We start from the raw sequence: 19,195 nt of genomic DNA, 5'->3' as shown, positions 1-19,195 counted from the left end.
AAATCTAAAAAAGTATGTATTTAAAAAAGCCCCTAAGCTCACAGATACAGACAACATTTGGTGGCTGCCAGAGATGAGGGGAGTGGGAGAAATGGATGAACTGTTTCTTTTTTTAGTTTAAACTGAATTTTTAAAATACCTTAACTAACTGACAGATACACAACTGAGTTATTTTAAACACCATGAGGTTCACAAGTTTGTTTAGTAGGATCTAACAGTTCATGGGAGACTACGAGGTGCGGCGGAGTGGTATAATGAAATAAAGGTAGGGCTTCAAGTGTTTGGTTGGCCCTCTGAATTAGACCACTAATTCAATAGTTCACTGATACTTACTGAGCACATATTTTGTGCCAGGTAGTGCTCTAGGCATTGAAGAAATAGCAGTAAATTGGTTTCTGCCCTAGTAAATGTATATTTTAGTGTGTGTATGTTTGTGTGAAGGAGACGAACAATGCACACAGAATGGAATGAAAGTGAAGAGGACAGAATAGAATGCTGAGAGAGTGACAGGGTGGCAGGTGCTGGCAGCTGGGGAGACTGCTGGTCAGTGAACATCTCTCTGAAGAGATGCTAGGTGAGCAGGGTCCTGAGACAGTTAAGGCATGGACCAGGTAGCTAGCAGGGTAAGAGTGACTGACAAAGAGAACAGCGAGTACAAAGCTCTGAAGGTCAAAACGTGCTTGGTCTGTCTGAGGAACAGCAGAATGGGCTGTGTGGCTAGGGCAGTAACTGAGGGGGGCAAAGAAGCTGGAGATGAGTTCAGAGAGTCAGTCAGGGGCCAGAAGATGTAGGGCCTAGGAGTTCATGGTAAGGAAGAGTTTGGCCTTCTTCTAAGTGTGGTAAGAGGCTAACGGAAAATTTCAGGCAAGGAGGTAACATGGTCTAATTTGTATTTTTAAAAGATGACTTTGGCTGTTGTATGGAAAACAGAATGTGTGAGAACAAGAGGGAAAATAGCACAATTATGAAGCTACAACAGTCCAGCCGGAGAGAAGGGTGGCTGGGACTTGGGTTGTACAGGTAGATATGCTAAGAATGTCTCTCAAAGATACATATTACAAGGAATTTCTTATGGACACCAGATATGGAATGAAAGGAAGAAGAATTCTAAGTTTGGAGCTTATGCAAATGATGAACACAGGGGCTATTTATGGGCTGGAGAATACTTGGAAAGGAAGAGTTTGGGAACGAAAATCGAAAGAGTTCAGCTAGGACCTTCAGATACGAAATGCTATTAGGGTTCTAAAAAAGACGTCAAGTGAGCAGCTGGAGACAGGCATCAGGGCTCAGTGTGCAGTCACAGGACAGGCTGAGAGCACTGAGGCGTGAGCACACACAGCACAGACAGGGAAGACGGCCCAGTACTGAACCTCCAGTCACAACAACATGTGTTGAGAAGAGAGGAGAAGGATCCAGCCAACACTTAGAAGGAGCAGCCAATGAAGGAGGAAAAAACCAGCACAGTATGCTGTCCTGGAAGCCAAATGGAGAAAATCTCCTAGAAGGAGTAAGTGAACAGGTGGGTCATGCTGCCAAGAGCTTTCAGAAGACTAAAAGCTACTTGATTTGGTAATGTAGGAATCCCTGGGGACGGCATGGCACTGTCACTTGAGTTTACTGGAGTAAATGAATTGAAGTGGATACAAGCAGCTTTTTTTCAATGAGTTTTGCTTAAAACAGGTGCAGAGAAATGGAGTGGAAGCTAGAGGGGACCGTGGGGTCAGGGTACGGTTTAAGATGGGTGATGCTCTGGCATTTATATGCTAAATGAGTATGGTACAGAAGAGAGGAACTGATGGTGCAGGGGAGGGAGGTGATGACTGTAGGAGCAAACCTCTGAACAGTGAGAAGGGAGGGAGTCCACCACCAGAGGAGGGGACGGATGAGGAAAGCAGCAGACAGCTCCCCCAGCCTAAGGAGAGGGAAAGCACGGCGCACAGCGCACAGCTGGAGATGCAGGCGGACGGGGAGCAGCACTGGTAACAGGATGTACAGAGTCTCTTCCTTTTGCTTTTATTTTGTGAAAGAAGCAAGGCCACTGGACAAGAATAAGGGTGGTAGCACTGCCCCTCTGAGACGGTATGAGAGTTACTCTGAGAGCGGGAGGATAAACTCCCAGGAGAAAGGTAGGAGGACCACCACGCAGCAGCCAAGAGCTGCCTGAGGTTTACAGTTACACTCAAGTGAAACCTTCGGCGGGATGTAAGGTGTTCCTTAGTCACATTCATTTGTACAGAAGCAGGCAGGGAGCACACAGGAAGGTGGAATCTAACAAGAACTGGGGTTCGGCCAGGTGGATGTGACAGAGTGAAAAAGAGAAGTTTAAAGTATGAGCCAGGGACCAATCTTAAGATGGAACATAAAGCATCAGTTAAGTAAAGAAAGAAGCAAGGATGTGGCGAGAGGGTGATGGGGACAAGACAGTAAGAACAATGTACTGTACGTGCCAGTGGGGGTTAAAAGTTGTGTGTGGGGGGTCCAGGCACCAGAGGGAGAGCACTGGAAAGATAACAGGAGGTAGAGTCTGCAAATGGCTGCTTGAAATGGAGATTTTGAAGGGGTATCTTAATTAGTAATACAAAAACTGAGGATACGCTCACAGGAAATGGGGACCTGAGTCAGGGTGGAGCACAAGACCACTGAGGGAAGGCAGGTCAGGGAACAGGTACTAAAAATCAACAAGAGTGACGAGGCAAGAACTGACAAGGCAAGCCAGTGAGCCCCGTGCGTGGTGACCGCAGTAGGAGCGGCGAGTGGTGCTGCAGAAGCACGTGCTTCAAAGGAGCTGTGACTCAGCTAGGGGTGACAGTGGAACGAGGTCTGGAAGCAGCAACGAGGACTGAGGAATAAAGGAAATACGATCCCCTTTCCATACTCTGAACATTTATCACAACTCTTAACGCAAACAAAATAATCTTTTTAAAATTAAAGTAAAATAAGGAAAAATTGAAGAAAAATAACCAAAATGGTTATCTAAATGAGGCTCAATTTCTTTTTTAAGATGAAAATTACAATTAAGTTAGGGTGGAGTTTTAAAAAAATGTAGTTCATGTCTCTTTAGTAAAATCAATGAGTTAGAATCAGCTGTTTTGAAAAATTAAGTAGAAATAAATCTTAGGACACAGCAGCTGTGAGCATTGTTCTATGACACTTTTGTTTCATTTCTATGCATTTATACTGGGTGGTCATGAAAAACCTAATTCTTAATGTGGGTAGCAGTCAAAGGGTTTGAATGCCTCTGACCTAGGGTAACTGTAAAATAGAAAAACTCACTCCGAAGACTATGGAACAGCTCCCATTTGACTTCTTTATCTTAATTTCTGGATTGCTGAGGGATCCGCTTCTCATATCCCTTATCTACACCCAAAATGTTCAACAGTCTCAAGTAAGACTGAATCACCACTGAGCACGTAGCTCCTTGCCCAGGAGATCATGTTACAGAAACTACACCCAAAAAGCTCTTCTGAGGTATGACATGGATCGTGGTTATTACTGTGTATTTTGCACGAATAGTGTAACAATTAGTGTAAGAATATGAAGAGTTACAGCACATACTTACTTCACCATCTTTGGCAAGCTTTCTACCACACCTCATGCTATTTCCCTCCAGTTCTTCTTTATTGATTTCTTGAGGCCTAGAAATACACATTAAGACATGAAATCTCATAGAAAACAGACAACTGAAACTTGAAAAATAATTGTCATTTAAAAGGAAAAACTTGCTACTAGATTTAAAAATAAAATTTTGTGGCACAGATGAAAATCAAATTCAGTGTTTAAATCTCGCCCATTACCTTTGCTAAATAAAAAAATTTTAAATCTTTAATGCTTCACTTACTGCCCTGACTTCCAGAATACTTTCACTAGGGCTCAGTAAAACCAGAGAAGAGGAAAAAAAAATCTGTGAGAAATTCTGCTTACCAAGAAAATAAAACACTTAAAGTCTAACAACTAAGTAAAATAAATTAAAATCTATTATTTAAGATCAGCTACCATTTGATATTACTGTTTCACATATGAGCCATTTTTTAGGTAGTACAACCAAACTGAGTATTTAATACAAAACAGCTGTAGGATTTTATCAATTAATCTTTACTTGGCCCCTTACTTTAAAAACCTTAATCAATGAAAAGAAACTTTGTTATTTCAGGATGTAATAATATAATGACATTATTATTAGCTTAGAATTCCAAATGGTAAAAGCAATATAATATATTCATTCATATAAAGCATTTATTAACTACCTAGATACTGGGGCCATCATCATCATCATCAAATAAATATATTAAATGTAAATAAATCTACTAAGACGTGTCTTTGACATGCAAGAGCTCAATCTAGTAGGGAAACAGACATAAGTAATGATATAAAAATACGGAGAGAATGGACGTTAAGAGCATGAAGAAGGCACAGATTCACTGCCTGGGGTTAGAGTGAGGATCATCACAGAGGAAGTATTATCTGTGCCTGAGAGGGAGTTTGTTGGGGTTAGAGCTCAGGGGTGAACTCTGTGCAGAGGAAGGACATTCCAGGTAGAAGGAACAGTAGGTAAAAAGGGCCTGGAGCATGAAGGGAAAGCAAATGTATGAAGAATCTGGTGCAGCTAGAGCCTAAAATGAGCCTGAGAGGAGATGAAGAAAGCATTTGGAAGAGACTGTTGAAGGCCCCACAGGCCACATTAGTAGGAGCTTTAACTCATCCTGTAGACGATAGAGAATTCCCAGGCGTTTGTTGTTACTTTAACATTTTTTCTTAGGAAACATTTCAACCATGTAAAAGTAAAGAAAATACCATAATGAGCCAAATTTTCTCATCGTCCAGATTCAATAATCTTGTTTTAGTTTTACTCCCACCCCACATCGCCCCACATTCCTCCCAACTGATTATTTTGAGGTTGACCCTCCAGACATCGCACCCTTTAATCTATAAATACTTCAGCATGTATTTCTTAAAGATAAGGACTTAAAAAACGTTAACACAATCTACGTCACACATAAAGCAATAATCCCTAACAATCACCAAATGTCCCTGGATGTATTCAGGCAGGGAAGTGAACGCACAGTTCTAGTTAGGAAGACAATCCTGTTGGAAACGTGGAAGAGTTTAGAAGAGGGAAGCCCTGGAGGGAGACTTTACTAGATTATTACCTAGAATCCAGGGAGTGCCTTGCAGGAGTGAGCGGATGCGTAGCATCTGAGGACTAGAGTGTGTCATTAGGGGCCAGACACTCATATACTTCTGAGGGAAAGAAAACCACCAATTCTAGCTCAGTCTCTTAGGTGAGGCCCTACATTAAACTCAAAAAGGATATAGATGAAAAAAATCTTGAAAAATAAATCACATTCAACATTTAAAAACTGAATATATACAAAAGAAGTAGGATGATTTATAAAATATGTTATACATCAATCACAAAATGCTGTAAATCTGAATTCCATTAAATAACTCTTATTTTTTGGGGAGGGGTTATTATTTTTATTTCAACAACCTTACTGTTTTTGTGCAAGGTAAGTATGCTGTGAATACATCTGGGAAAAGGTGGGATATAAATTACAAATAAAGTAGAAGCTAAGAACACTTGATAATAATCTTGTGATCATTGTCATGAGTTTATAGAACCCTTTCATACACTTAACTGTTTAAACATAAACACAACTAGACTATTATCTCAGCAAGTTCTCCGGTGTATAAAAATAAATTAAAAGGGATCAGAGGCAGAAAAAAATCAAATGTAAAGCCTTTCTATATACTCACAGGTGGATTCACACTGCCTTCACACTGCCTGTACCAAGGAGCCAGTATAAACAGCAAATAATAAGTGTGGAAGTACTTCTGTGTATATATGTATGTATGTTTATATATACATACATATACACATACACACACAATGGACTATTTCTCAGCCATCAAAAGTATGAAACAATGCCATTTGCAGCACCATGGATGGACCTAGAGATTATCATACGAAGTGAAGTAAGTCAGACAAAGAAATAAGATGTCACTTGTATGTGAAATCTAAAAAATAACACAAATGAATCTACATACAAAACAGAAACAATCAAAGATGAGAAAACAAACTTACGGCTACCAAAAGGGAAGAAAGGGAGGAACAGATTAAGAGTATGGGATTAACAGATACAAATTACTATACACAAAATAATAAAGCAACAAGGATCTACTGTATAGCACAGGGAACTATATTCAGTATCTTATAATAATCTATAATGGAAACCGATCTGAAAAAAAAAATCTATAACTGAATCACTTTGCTGTATACCTGAAACTAACACAATATTATAAGTCAACTATATTTCAACAAAAATTTTTTTTAAGGTTTTTTTTTTTTTTAAATGAACAATGGTATGATGTAACATACTTACCCCACCTCACTGTCCTGTTCTGCCCGGAGCATAGCAAGCCACTGCTGTTTATACACAGAAGACAGCCATTCTAAAATGTAAAAATAAATACAATAATAAGAATAATAATAAACATGAAAAAATAAAAAGGACTTAAAAATTTTAAGTAGTTGGTAAAATTGTTACCAGTTTAAAACTCAAGTTTAAAACAGCAATAATTAAACTGGTAATTTATGTTTTACAATGTTATACCAATATGGCTGAATGATTTTTAAAGTGGTAAATGTTATTTTGCTTTGCCTTAAGACAGACTCTACTTAGATTACATATATTTAAATCTCTAGTTAAAAGTATATTCTTGTATTTAATAGTTTCCTTTTCATAGATAATTTTCATCTGTGAGAAACATATCTAAAGCAATATTTTTGTTTTTACAAGTTTTAATAGAAAACTAAAGAATGAATTGTTCCTTTATTAAATTATCTATAAACAACTAATTAATGAGAAATGAACCATCTCTAAATTATTAGATGAATCATGCACACCCCAAAAATAATTCTGACATATTATTTTTAGATAGTCATTTTAATTTATTCTAAATGGAATATAATAATATAGATATTTTCCCCCAATAAACAAATTTTTTGTACAAAATGATACTGTGTAAGCTGAAATTTTAATTATTTTATACAAAAATGTATTTATTAAAAACATAAGTAGATCTGGCTTAGCACCATATTTATTTTTCTGCTCTTATTTAGTTTTTTAAACTTTTAAGTTAAATGATTTCTCTATCTCTACTGAAAGGAAGGGTTTGAAAAACCCTAGTGCAATTAAAATCTGGATTTTTCACTTCTCAAGTCTTTGCCTGATAGAAGTATCCAGATGACTTCCACCGATTTCTTGGTGTCTTTCCTTAAAATTCTCTATAAATACACTTCTGAATGTTTCTTTCTCCCCAAATAATATTGTTGCTATTATAAGGAATAACTGCTAAATATACAGGCCATAGACAAGTCATCTTCAGTTGGTAAAGACTAGTAGCTAGTGTGACTCAGAATACCTACACACATATTGTGTTATTTTACTTGCAATGTATTTGGATTTTTAAATTCCGTTTTATCATATTTTATTAAAAAAACCAAGCTAATGACTTCCCATTAAAATGATTTCTCAACCCGCTACTGCCTGCAGTTTGAAATTCACTGATCTTGACATAGAATATGGCTTTTTAATGATTCATTTATAAAAACGGAATGAAAGTGTTACACATTCATATTCTTTAGTATCACGAAGCTGTATCCAATGAAAACTTTTTAAAATTTTAGTTTCAACAACTTTGAATAATCTCCTTTAAAGCCAAAAGCATTTTTAACAAGTTAAAAAACATGGGTATACAATTTTGTCCATCCTTTCTTGCCTGAATCAAAAGAGTAAAAAGCCAAACTAGAAACCTTTCTGGTCACTGGTAGTTCACCCAGCAGCAGCAGCACAAAAATAAGTCAATTGAACACTAGTTCAAATTCAGTGTTTCAGGGAAATCCTTGATAAACTATAAGTGAAACAAGTCTTTCTGTACAGAGTTTTAATATAATTATATGCAGACACATCTCCAAAAGGCAGATACTCTAAGCAGAGTTTGCCAGAATCGTTTTTGGTAGAGTGAGTGTTCAGTGGAAAGATTCTGGAAAAATGCCTTCAAGAAACTTCCACTCAGTGAAAACAAGTTTAAGTACTTATTTTAAATTTTATCAGACCAAAGTCCAAAATAAAAAGTCACAGAGGCACATAAAGGTGGCATTTGACAGTGCCATGAATCAGCAGCTGCAGATCTAATCTCAGCAGTTTTGAATGTGAACGCGGTATTTTTCCAGTAGAATAAATGAGGTAAGTCAGAATGAATTTACTTAGATTATTCTCTTGTCTTACACTAAGAACATGGGGAAGGGCACCTCCAAAAGCATGCTATTTGAAAAATGTCTGAGATTTACAAAACTTTAAAAAACAAACAGAAAGATAACTTGCTCAGTATTTTATTGTTTAAACGAAAGAAAAAGTGTATATGCAGATATATACACATACAAAAATCTACTCACAACTGGTAAAGCTTATAGTAAAAAAGAGCCTACCGGTTAACTGTTACATGAAACATGTAAGTCAGATGTAGATACTGAAGGTGAAGGACAAAGAGTCTACATAATAAAAAAAATTCCTAGATGGATAAATAAAATAATTTGCACAGAGCATCTAGGTATAAAATATTAATAGAAAATTGTGGGAAAGTTTGGCTAAAAGAGACTCATGTATAGTAACATAAATCTAGTTCCAAAAGATGAAAAATTTACTGTACTGAGTAATCCAAAGCTATTTTCTGAATAAAACTAATTACATAGATTTAAACGCTTTTTCATTTTAAGTAACTTTTTTTCATAAAACTCATACTGCTTTAACAGTTATCATCTCTATTTACCTTACAAAAATATCAAGCATTAAGTTTTCCCATTATTCCCACAACAGTAATTCCTTATACAAAAAGTTACAAGAATAGCCATTTTCTTGCCCATAATGCAAAATAAGGGGGAAAAAAAATCTATTTCATTACTTTGTTATCAAGAGCTAAAAAATTTAGCATACTCAAAAGAATGGTGATTCGGTTACTGCTTACGTTTCTACAACTGGACATATAAACTTAAAGAGATTAGACACAGTAGAATTTTTTTCAGTAACCAGTAAGATGTAGTGAAAAAAAAATAAGGGCTCTAGAATAAGAAAGACTTGAGATTACATTGGAGCTCTGCTTCTCACTAGCTGCGTGACAGGATAGTTATACTTCACTTCATCTGTAAAATGGGGACAACTGCCTTGATAAATTTCCAAGATTATCTTACTTAATAGGTGTTAAGTGCATAATCTGGTGTGTTACCTGGGACACTGTGAAGAATCTACACACATTTGTTTACTTTTCCTCCTCTCCTTTAAAGTTCTTAGGATAGGGGCTAGAATCTAAACTTATCTGATAGAGTAAACGCAGTATTAGGCCATAAGTAAGCGAGTATGTTTTAGAAAACAAGTTTAGTTCACACCAACTGAGTGCCTACCTGTCAAGCACTGTACTATGTCCCAGAGAGAAAAAGATGAACAACATATGGCCCTCATAGTCCAGCCAGGACACAGATATATTTTGTACTACAGTAATCTAGCAAGAGATGATGATGACATCTTAAACAAGGGAGTGCTAGTAGGCAAAAAAAAGGAGGTGAGTCTGAGAATTATCTATGAAAAAAATCTACAGGACATGGTGAATGGACGTGGAGGAAGAGTCTGAGGAGGACAGGATGACCTCCAGGATTTTGCTATTTTTGTGAGGCTGGGTGGGTTACTAGTGACGCTGATACAGGGAACAGGGGAAGAAAAAATGTAGGGACTGGGGCTGGAGGGCAAAGTTATAAGTACTGTTTTGAATAGATGAACTAAAGCAAGTTATAGGTGGCTAGACAGCAGTTGGACATCCAAGTATGAAACTCAGGGGAGAGGGCAGAATTGGAATCTTTCAGTAAGTCATATGAATGAAGGAAGTCACTCTGGGACACTATACAGAATGAAAAGATCAGTTGGCCAAGGGCACCCTTAGGAAGTTAAAACGTGGGCAGAGTAAGAGAAGAAGCTTACAAAAGCAAAAGAGGAGGAATGGTCAGAGAGATAGGAAAAGAAGCAGGAGAGTATAGTAGTTGTAAACTAAAGCAGTACTGTGGAGAATTTCAAGAAAAAACTAACATGACATAAAATGCTAGAGAAGTTAAAATAAGACTAACAAGAGGTCACTAAATTTTACAAACAGGACAATCCTATCTTCTGCTAGAAAGTTTCAGCGGAACAGTGGGGACAAAAGATAGACTGCAGTGGGTTGAGAAATGCCTGAAAGGTGAGGCGATGGAGACAGCAACTGCAGACTGCTCTGAAGAAGGTGACTGTGAGGGAGAGGAGTGGTTACTACGAAGGGGACTCAGGGTCAAGGCAGGGGGAGGTTTGTTTTGTTTTTTAATAAGAGATTTGATTGTATTTATAAGCTGAGGGAGGACAGGTGGGGAAAGGTTGAAAATCCAGATTATTAAATGACAGCTTGAAATTCCAGAACAGGAAGTGATAGGATTATGAACACAGTAGAAGGTTGGCTTAAATAAGAAGGGAGCACCCCAGCTTCTGGGGATGGGTCAGGAAGGTCAGAGGAAGAAGACTAGGAATCTGAACAAATTTTTGCCTGATTACCTAAAATTTATATAAAAAAAGGAGAGTTCCCATACTGACAGTGGAGTGATTGGAGAGGAAGCTTGAACAGGGTGGCAGAGGTCTGATACGTAACTGCTAACGCAGATCAAAGAGGAGTGACCAAGTGAAGGAGCGTAAAGAGTCCCAAGGTCCAAGCTTAGCACTGAAATATGCTCGTAGAGGCATCATTACAGAAGTTACAGAATGCTCTGGAGCAGTGCTCAGCACAGAGCAGAAGCTATAGGAACAAAGAAGGTTTACTTAAGTTTTAGAATTCTGTCAAGTAGGAAGACAAAGGCAATCGTGAGAAAGAGTGGTTCAGATGATCTACTGTGAAATCCAGGCTGGAAAGGAAGAAAAGGCAGGGAAGTCTGAAAGACTGGCAGAAACTGGAGGGCTTAAAATGGACTGGAAATCAAACAATAGTGTAAAAGGAATGAGTCTATGAACATGTTAGAAGTTCACAGAGCCTGAAAACTACTGGAATTGTGATGCTGAAAAATTCTGGGTCACAATAAGATTCATAGGTGGCAAGTGGTTAATGATCAGCAAAGAAATGTGTTATAGGAGTTGAGGTCAAATTACTAGGGGGCTAGGGTATTAAATGGAATGATAACACGGACACATTATGTTACTGAACAGGGGTGGAGATGCAGACAGAAATCAAGTGTCCAAGTCTTAAATGAATGTAGAAGAATGACTAGGGGTTAGAAGAGAAAGACTAGAGGGTGAGGTGGATCATATGCAATAATGATTTGGAAAGGGCATTGAGGGGTTGGAACCATGACTACTTGGCCTGCCAACCCTCTGTCAGCAAGGTGTCTTAAGAGACAGAAAGAATATGAAAATAAATACATGTACGTATATGTATGAATGAAACATTATGCTGTACACCAGAAACTGACACAGCATTGTACATTGACTATACTTCAATAAAAAAGAAATTAAAAAAAAAAAACTAGAATAAGGAAAAAAACCCCAGAAAATAGCAAATTTAAGGAGTGTTAACAGAAAAAGCAGTTATGACCTTTAAATAATACTTCCAAAGTCTTTTTAAAAAGTCTGGTCCAAAATAATGTACTAGTTAAACAAATTAAAGAACAATCACATTGTAGAATACTATACATTTAAATGTTCTGAAAAGTATTTAATGATATGGGAAAATACTCACAATATATAATGTGAACACAGAAAATTATTTATATGGTATGATTCTGCTTTGGTATAAAAATGTATACCTTATTGGAATTAAGGATAATTTCTATTTTCTTCATTATTCTTTTCTATGATATATATTATTATTATAATCGGAAAGATGTTACTTAAAAATCATAATTTCATCATATTCTTACCTGAAGGTACTAGAGAATCTTGTTCAATAATTCTTGCCGAGGCCAAATCACTGATAATATACTGTAACCGTAAATGTCTGAATACTGACACAAATGGTTTTCCTTGCTCAGTTTCAAGGAAGGCCATACCTTCACAATCTGTTAAAAAAAAAAAAAAGTCAAAACCCCACCCCCAAAAAACCAGCTTAAATTGAACAGCCGTTCTTTTCAAATCAATTTATTTATTTATTCCTAAATGTTTTTAATGGGCAGGGACACACACACACACACACACACACACACGTCTATTAGAATACAAATAAGCTAGTTTCAAAATTTTCAAGGATTTTATAAACTTCATGTATGTAGATAAAAAACTTGGGGGGCTTAGAGAAAAGCCCCAGGATATTAACTTTGGTCCTAATTAGACCCTTAGGCTGGGAATTCAACTGAAACCTTTCTGGGGTTTGGAGCTGACAGAACACAAGGTGAGAAAGGAAGGCTTGAGAATGGTGGTTAGGGTATCTTTCCAGAATTCCTTTCCCCCAGGACTGAACAGTCCAGTGGAACTCTTGAGTCCAAATGCCTCACTCAAGGGTCTTCATAAGAATCACAGGACATGCAACATCTCTTGGGATTCTTCTAATTTATGCTTTAGTTACATGTGATGAACACTACTCAATACATTCATTCTCTACAAAAATACAAAATAAGATACAAAGACAGTGTAGCTATGGATTTGCAACATATGGGTAGTATTTGTTAAAATAATTTGTTTATAAAGAATATGAATATTTTTTCTTTTATAGAGAATTCAAGGCTATTTCTAAAGACAGTTACTCTCAGTTGCACTCCAAGGTGCTTTCACGAGTGGGAAGGAAAGGTCTGGAGTTTCTGCTATCACGCAGGGACCTGTACATAAGCCCTAGCCTGCTTTCTGATACAAAGTATACCCATGGGAGTGGACTCAGCCCTGTTGCGGATAGCAAATAAAAGTTGAGAGTTAAGACTGTAGACTGTCTCAAACTACATTCCATATGGAATACAGGTTTGCTGTAAACCAGAAAGGTGTTGCCCACTAAAGTAATTTTTTCCTCAAAATTGCAAAAAGACAAGTTAATCTAAAGAATTTTCACACTTCTCAAGTTTTTATCCCATATATTTTTTGTATTCCTTTGACACCTGCCTAAAGTCAAAGCAAACGAAAGCAGTGAGCTCATTAAAAAGATTAATAGTTAACTTTGATTATCTACATAATAGCCATGTAACTGTGGATTTTATGTCATCTTTTTTTTTTAAAAAAAATAACATTAGCTCTAGTTCATATGTGGAATTAAATGTGTAAATATCATGGGTTGTATTGAGAATACACAATGTACTTACAGGTACTGATTCCATCACATGAGCAAGTTATAAAAATCTAATTCTAGATTGTCTCATAGAGAGGGGGGGAGGGTAGAGCTCACTGGCTAAGAATGTGTGCTTAGCATGCATGAGGTCCTGGGCTCAATCCCCATTACCTCCATTAAAAATAAATAAACCAACCTAATTACCTCCTCCCACCCCCCCAAAAAAACCCATATAAAAACCTAGACTGTCTCATAGAAATCTGGAAATTATCCCATGAAACCTCTTCTTTAAGGGCATGCAAGATATTGCCTCATTTACTTTTGTAAGAATTTATAGAATTAAAAAAATGTTTCAAAGATTCTAGCTGACCAAATGCGGCCATACTAATGGCACCAATGGCACCAGCCAAATTCAGTAGCAATCCATACGTACAACTGTGCAGAAAAATTTCTAAATTTCTATTGTTCTCATAGTCCTAACCCATATATATCTGAAAAGTCAAATAATCAAGAAGATCTAAGAGAACTATATTACAGTATAATGGGTGAGGGGACCATGAGTGATTTTTTTGGTCTTACTTCCTGAGTATTCATTACTTTTATAATTTAAAAACTGTTTGAAATAAACTTATAAAGTCCTCACTGAAAAACAAGGGCATTAGACATACTGCCTTGTGCAAGAAAGGTTTCCCTGAAATGTCATCTTAAACTGTGTACTTTCACATCACTGAGGCTGGGACGGAGCTTGCAGTGGGAAAATCAGAAGAGACCATGGCTTCCTATTCTAGTTTCTGCCACTCAGGCTACAGAGTAATTTCTCTCCTGATGGACTGCTGTGGTTAATCCAGCTGGAGCTCAAATGAACCTAAATTTATGTCAACATTTACCTAACACCTGCTGGTTCCATTGAGTCCCTTTGTCTTTTTAGCTTCTCCACCTTCCTTGTCTTTTTCGGTTTTTAATCTGTTTTTTTCACTTAAATTTTCTCATCTACTTTTTTCCTTTATAACTTCTCAAATCCTTATTAAATTGCCATAGTGTGGCCCTAAAGTATAATTTAAGACAGAAGTTTAGCGTTTTGTTCTTCAAGTAAATCAAGTTAAGATTTTACTGATTTTACACATTTTTGGTTCACGAGCTTGAAGGAAAAAAATTAGCTAGGAAATCCTACTACATAAAATAATTCTACAGAATTTATTTAACAAGACAAAAGTGCACTTAACTTTAAAATTCAGAACTTCTATTCATCAAAAGACATCTTTTAGGGGAGGGTATAGCTCAGTGGTAGAGTGCATGTCTAGCATGCACGAGGTCCTGGGTTCAATCCCCAGTATCTTCATCAAAAAAAAAAAAAAAAAAAAAAAAAGGAAATTTAATTACCTCCTCCCAGAAAGTAAATAAATAAAAATAAACATTAAAAAAAAAGAATTCAAAAGAAGACATTAAAAAAAGACATCTTTAAGAAAGTAAAAACGTTTACAAACAGGGAGATACATGCAACATTTACTTATGACAAAGCACTGGTCATTAAGGATATATAAAGAATGCCACAAATCAGCAGCGGGGGTAGTGGATTATGAGAAATCTCTGTAACACCTTCCTGTTAATTTTGTTGGGAATCTGAAACTGCTCTAACAAAAGTCTTAAAATAAAAAAAAAGAATGCCCACAAATTAGTAAGAAAAGACAAATACAATATTAAAATAGAAAAGAGACTTGAACAGACATTTCATGAAGAGGAAACATATGGCCAATGAACACAAAAAAAGCTGTTCAGTCTCTTTAATTTTCAAGGAAATGAAAATCAATACCATAATATAAAATAGCTCAATAACAACAAAAACAAGGTATGTTTTCAGCGCTGTGCTGGCTTGCTCATATGAGCTGACGGTACGCATTTCTTTCCAACTCTGCACTCGGTGGTGTCAGGTTGGAGCTTGAAATCAGCCATGGTGGGAGAATGTGTATCACAAAAAATTTTAAAATGCTACAAGTAGATGATTATTTTTTTAGACAGCCAGCTTACCAGCATATCACCATGATACAAATGTATGTTAAGACATATGTGCAAAATGCAGTAATAGTATTTTTTAAAAGCAAGGGAATAATGAACACAAAATTCAAGATAGTGGTTGGAGAAAGTCTAAGGGACACAATAGGAAAGAAGCATGAATTGACTGAAGTTATTAATGTTCTAGTGCTTGAAGTGAAGTCAAATAAAGATCAGTTCACTGAGGGTCAATAAATTACTAAAAATAAATGAAAATGGTGGCCATATATGGACCAAAAATGACAGTGAACTAAGAAAATCATGAATTAAGGATTATGACTTTTATGCACTTCTTTGCACCTGTGGGCCATTAAAATTTTTTTCTAAATCTGTTTTTTTTTTTTTAAATTGAAGTACAGTCAATTACAATGTGTCAATTTTTGGTGTACAGTAGCCATGGAAGCAACCTAAATGTCCATCGACAGATGACTGGATAAAGAAGCTATGGTATATTTATACAACGGAATACTACTATGCCATAAAAAAGAATAAAATAATGCCATTTGCAGCAACATGCATGGACCTAGAGATTGTCATTCTAAGTGAAGTAAACCAGAAAGAGAAAGAAAAATACCATATCACTCATATGTGGAATCTTAAAAAAAAAAAAAAGAGGACACTATGAACTCTTCTAAATCTGTTTTATCCAGCCTCAGTTTTCTCAGTGTAAATGAGGGGGTGAATCAGATCACTGCTAATGTCTTCTCCAGCTCTAAAATTCTCTAGGTTTATAAGTAAGTCAGGATCTGATTTTAATTAAATTTCAATTGAAAAAAGACTTCTCAATAAATATTTTAGGCACACCTTTTCTCCTCTTAGAAAACCAGACATCTGTTTCAGTCAAAAGCTGTTTTAAAGATCCATTCCAAGAAGGCACAAGTTGAAGGAACATCCACTGGATTAAAAAAATAAATAAGAAAAAAAATTATAAGACTCCATTATTTTATGATTTCACATTTTCAAACTGCTTCCTTAAAACATAATATCTAAAAAATTTAATTTCCATTTTCCAAGCAATTGAAAGGAGAAATGTAACATGACATGCTTACAAGTTTTAAATTCACCATGGCATTAGTCATGGTCCAATGAGAAAAACTAGATGAGTGTATGATAAGGAATAAGCTAATTCCTGAAAAGTACTTATCATCTTAAATACACTGTAGTTATAATATTAAAAGGGTAAATGTATGTATGTGTATATATATTATATTAGCAATTACATACTCATTTATTCTACCCACCAATTAAAAATTCAATGTTACTACATATTATGTGAGATTATAAAAGAAAGAAATTAAATATGGGAAAAAGGAGTTTCTTATTGTGCTGTTTTATTGCTGTTGAGACAGTATGCAGAGTAGTTAAGAGCATGAATTTTTTTAAATCTTGGCCTTATCACTCCATAGCTAGGGAAATTACCTAATTTCTCTGGGCTTTAATTTCTTCATTTGTAAAATGAGCATGATAATATGTCTACCTCAAGGACATTAAAAGAATTAATATGTGTAACATACTTGGAGTAGTGCCTGGCACCTAGTAAGCCTTAATCATCAACACTGGTATAAAAGCAGTTACAACAGGGAATAATGAATGCTACCAGTGGCTCAGAGGTGGAAACGGGCTGTTTACCCTCCTTTAATGATTGGTTAACCCAGTTATAAACTTCCTGGAGGAAAAACAGTATTAGAATCTCATCTCTAGCAAAAAACCCAAACCAACCCAGTGCCATAACCTAGAAGGTGTCTCATACCCAGATTTCACAACCATGTTAATGTAGACTCCATGCCAGGGACAAAAGGTTAAAGGTGAACCGATGCAGCGGGAAAGGCAATGGACTAGAACTCACAGACCTGGGATCTGCCTCAAGTGTGCCACTCAGTAACTGCAAGAAGTCTAAGTCTGATCATCTACAGAACAAGAGCAATAGCCGATTTAATTCTTCAGAGAGTTGTGAAAATAAAATTATATTAAAAATGTTGAAACCTTTCAAGAAGATGAAGTGAAACATATGCCTGAAGTACAAAAGACCTTTACAAGAGTTTCAACATTTTCTAGAAAAAGCATGTGTGAAAATTTCATCATCAAGTTATTAATCAGCTAAAGCTCAATTCTGAAAACCATATAAAACTTTTAACATTTCTGATTATGTAAATAACATGTTAACTGTTGAAAAAAAACTGGAAAAACAGAAACATATTCCTAGGAAAGAAAAGTATAAAGAATACAATTAAAATGATTCATGATACCAACTCCATAAACATAAAGACTTTTTAACATTTTGGCATATTTCCTTTTACGTTTCGTACATCTATAACCATGCCCTTATCACTGGACACTAGCTGTTTCCAGTTTTTCACTATTATAAGCAATGCTGAGGGGATGTCCTTACACATACTACATTACACCAATACCTTTTTAAGGGCTGTGTATACATCCATTTCCACTTGCATCACAAATAAGTTAGATGAACCAATGAGTTGTTTCATGACATTTATACTAGAAAAGATAAAATAGAAGTAGTGAGCTTCTCTGCATGTACCAGCTAAAAGATCCTGGTGGAACTGAAAACTTTAAGTCTTTTTATCAAAAGAAAATGTGGAATTAAAAATTACATCAGTCTTTTTGCCTAGGACAAAGAATCTTGGACCAAAACAAACTATCTGAACACAAAGATACTTTTAATTCAGATAGTCTGCTGTGAAAGGTCTTTTCTTGAACTGATAGGGAAGCAAAGAGCAATGCTCTGCTAACTAATTAAGTTAAAAGCAAGGTCCTAGTAAGATCACTTTTAGTATGCTCTGATAAAGTGGCAGCCTTCTTCGTTTCCCTTTCCTCCCCATTTAATGTAAAAAAAAACAACAACCAAAAAACCAAGAACAAAACCCAAAAATGACAAAAAAAAAACAAACCCAAAACTTGTCAAAATTCATTGAAAGAGACATATCTTCAAAGCAACCTTTCACTTCTAAGCTTAAGAGAATTGCTTAGTCATAAAACCTCTTTTTATTACTATTAAGGAGAGTAAAATCAAGAAATATTTGTGTTAGTTTAAATTTAGAATGCCAATGACATCACTAGCCATTCTCTCTTCTTTTTTCCTTTTTCTTTCCCTCCTTTAAGCCATGAAGAGGCAGAAGAGCATCTGGGTTCTTAAGATGACCACTATGATTTATCTTCCTTTTGATAAAGCTCAGTAAGAAATTAAAAAAGAGAAAAAAATGTTTCAATGACTTTCAAACTAAACATACCACAGAGCTTTATGCCTTGAGAAATTATTACGTGATAATTTTTTTGTAGCACAATGCTTCTCAAACTTTTCTACAAAAGTACCTCTTAAGGGCCGAGGAAAGAAAGGACCCAGAAATCTAGGAGCAGGCTAGTCATAAAAATAACACTTCTATTAAATTTTTTATTTCATCTTCTAAGTCCAAAGAAACTTGACATCTATTTCACAATATATTTAAACATAAAAATATTTACTTCTTTCCTACCCCTTCCCACATCTCTGAAAAAAAAAAATCAGTAAAACTGACATCCCAGTAAGCTATGCGATGTTAAGCCTTTGGTTTCATACATTTCCATCAGAACACCACACACTGCCAGGGACATCTGTACCCTTGTCTCAGAAGCCCCACTGTCAAGGAAGTGCAAGCCTCAAAGTGACTGAATAACCTAATGGCCTTTAAAAGTTCATTCCCACCTCAATTTCTCAGACCCATCTCAAATATGTTAGCTCCATTATTACAAATAAGCTCCTTGAGGGCAGAGACCACGACATATGCATCTCTGCTTCCTTCACAGCCCTTAACAGAGAACCTTTCCACATAGTAAACATTCAGGA

At 36.1% G+C, this 19,195-nt stretch overlaps 1 protein-coding gene across 1 annotated transcript in view; it reads right to left on the bottom strand.

Moving 5' to 3' along the window:
• Nucleotides 1-19,195, bottom strand: part of GMCL1 (germ cell-less 1, spermatogenesis associated) — a 42,245-nt gene that overhangs the window by 10,144 nt on the left and 12,906 nt on the right. Inside the window, exons 7-11 of the mRNA XM_074341276.1 lie at nucleotides 17,766-17,850; nucleotides 16,159-16,249; nucleotides 11,978-12,115; nucleotides 6,381-6,450; nucleotides 3,560-3,635 (exon numbers count right to left, since the gene is read on the bottom strand). Coding sequence (XP_074197377.1) covers nucleotides 3,560-3,635; nucleotides 6,381-6,450; nucleotides 11,978-12,115; nucleotides 16,159-16,249; nucleotides 17,766-17,850 — 460 coding nt within the window. The remainder of the gene's footprint in view (nucleotides 1-3,559; nucleotides 3,636-6,380; nucleotides 6,451-11,977; nucleotides 12,116-16,158; nucleotides 16,250-17,765; nucleotides 17,851-19,195) is intronic.

This window comes from Camelus bactrianus, chromosome 15 (genome assembly GCF_048773025.1).
Source record: "Camelus bactrianus isolate YW-2024 breed Bactrian camel chromosome 15, ASM4877302v1, whole genome shotgun sequence".
NCBI classification, from domain to species: domain Eukaryota; kingdom Metazoa; phylum Chordata; class Mammalia; order Artiodactyla; family Camelidae; genus Camelus; species Camelus bactrianus.
The sequence above is the reverse complement of the archived record's forward strand: the minus strand, read 5'-3'. Positions and strand labels throughout refer to the sequence as shown.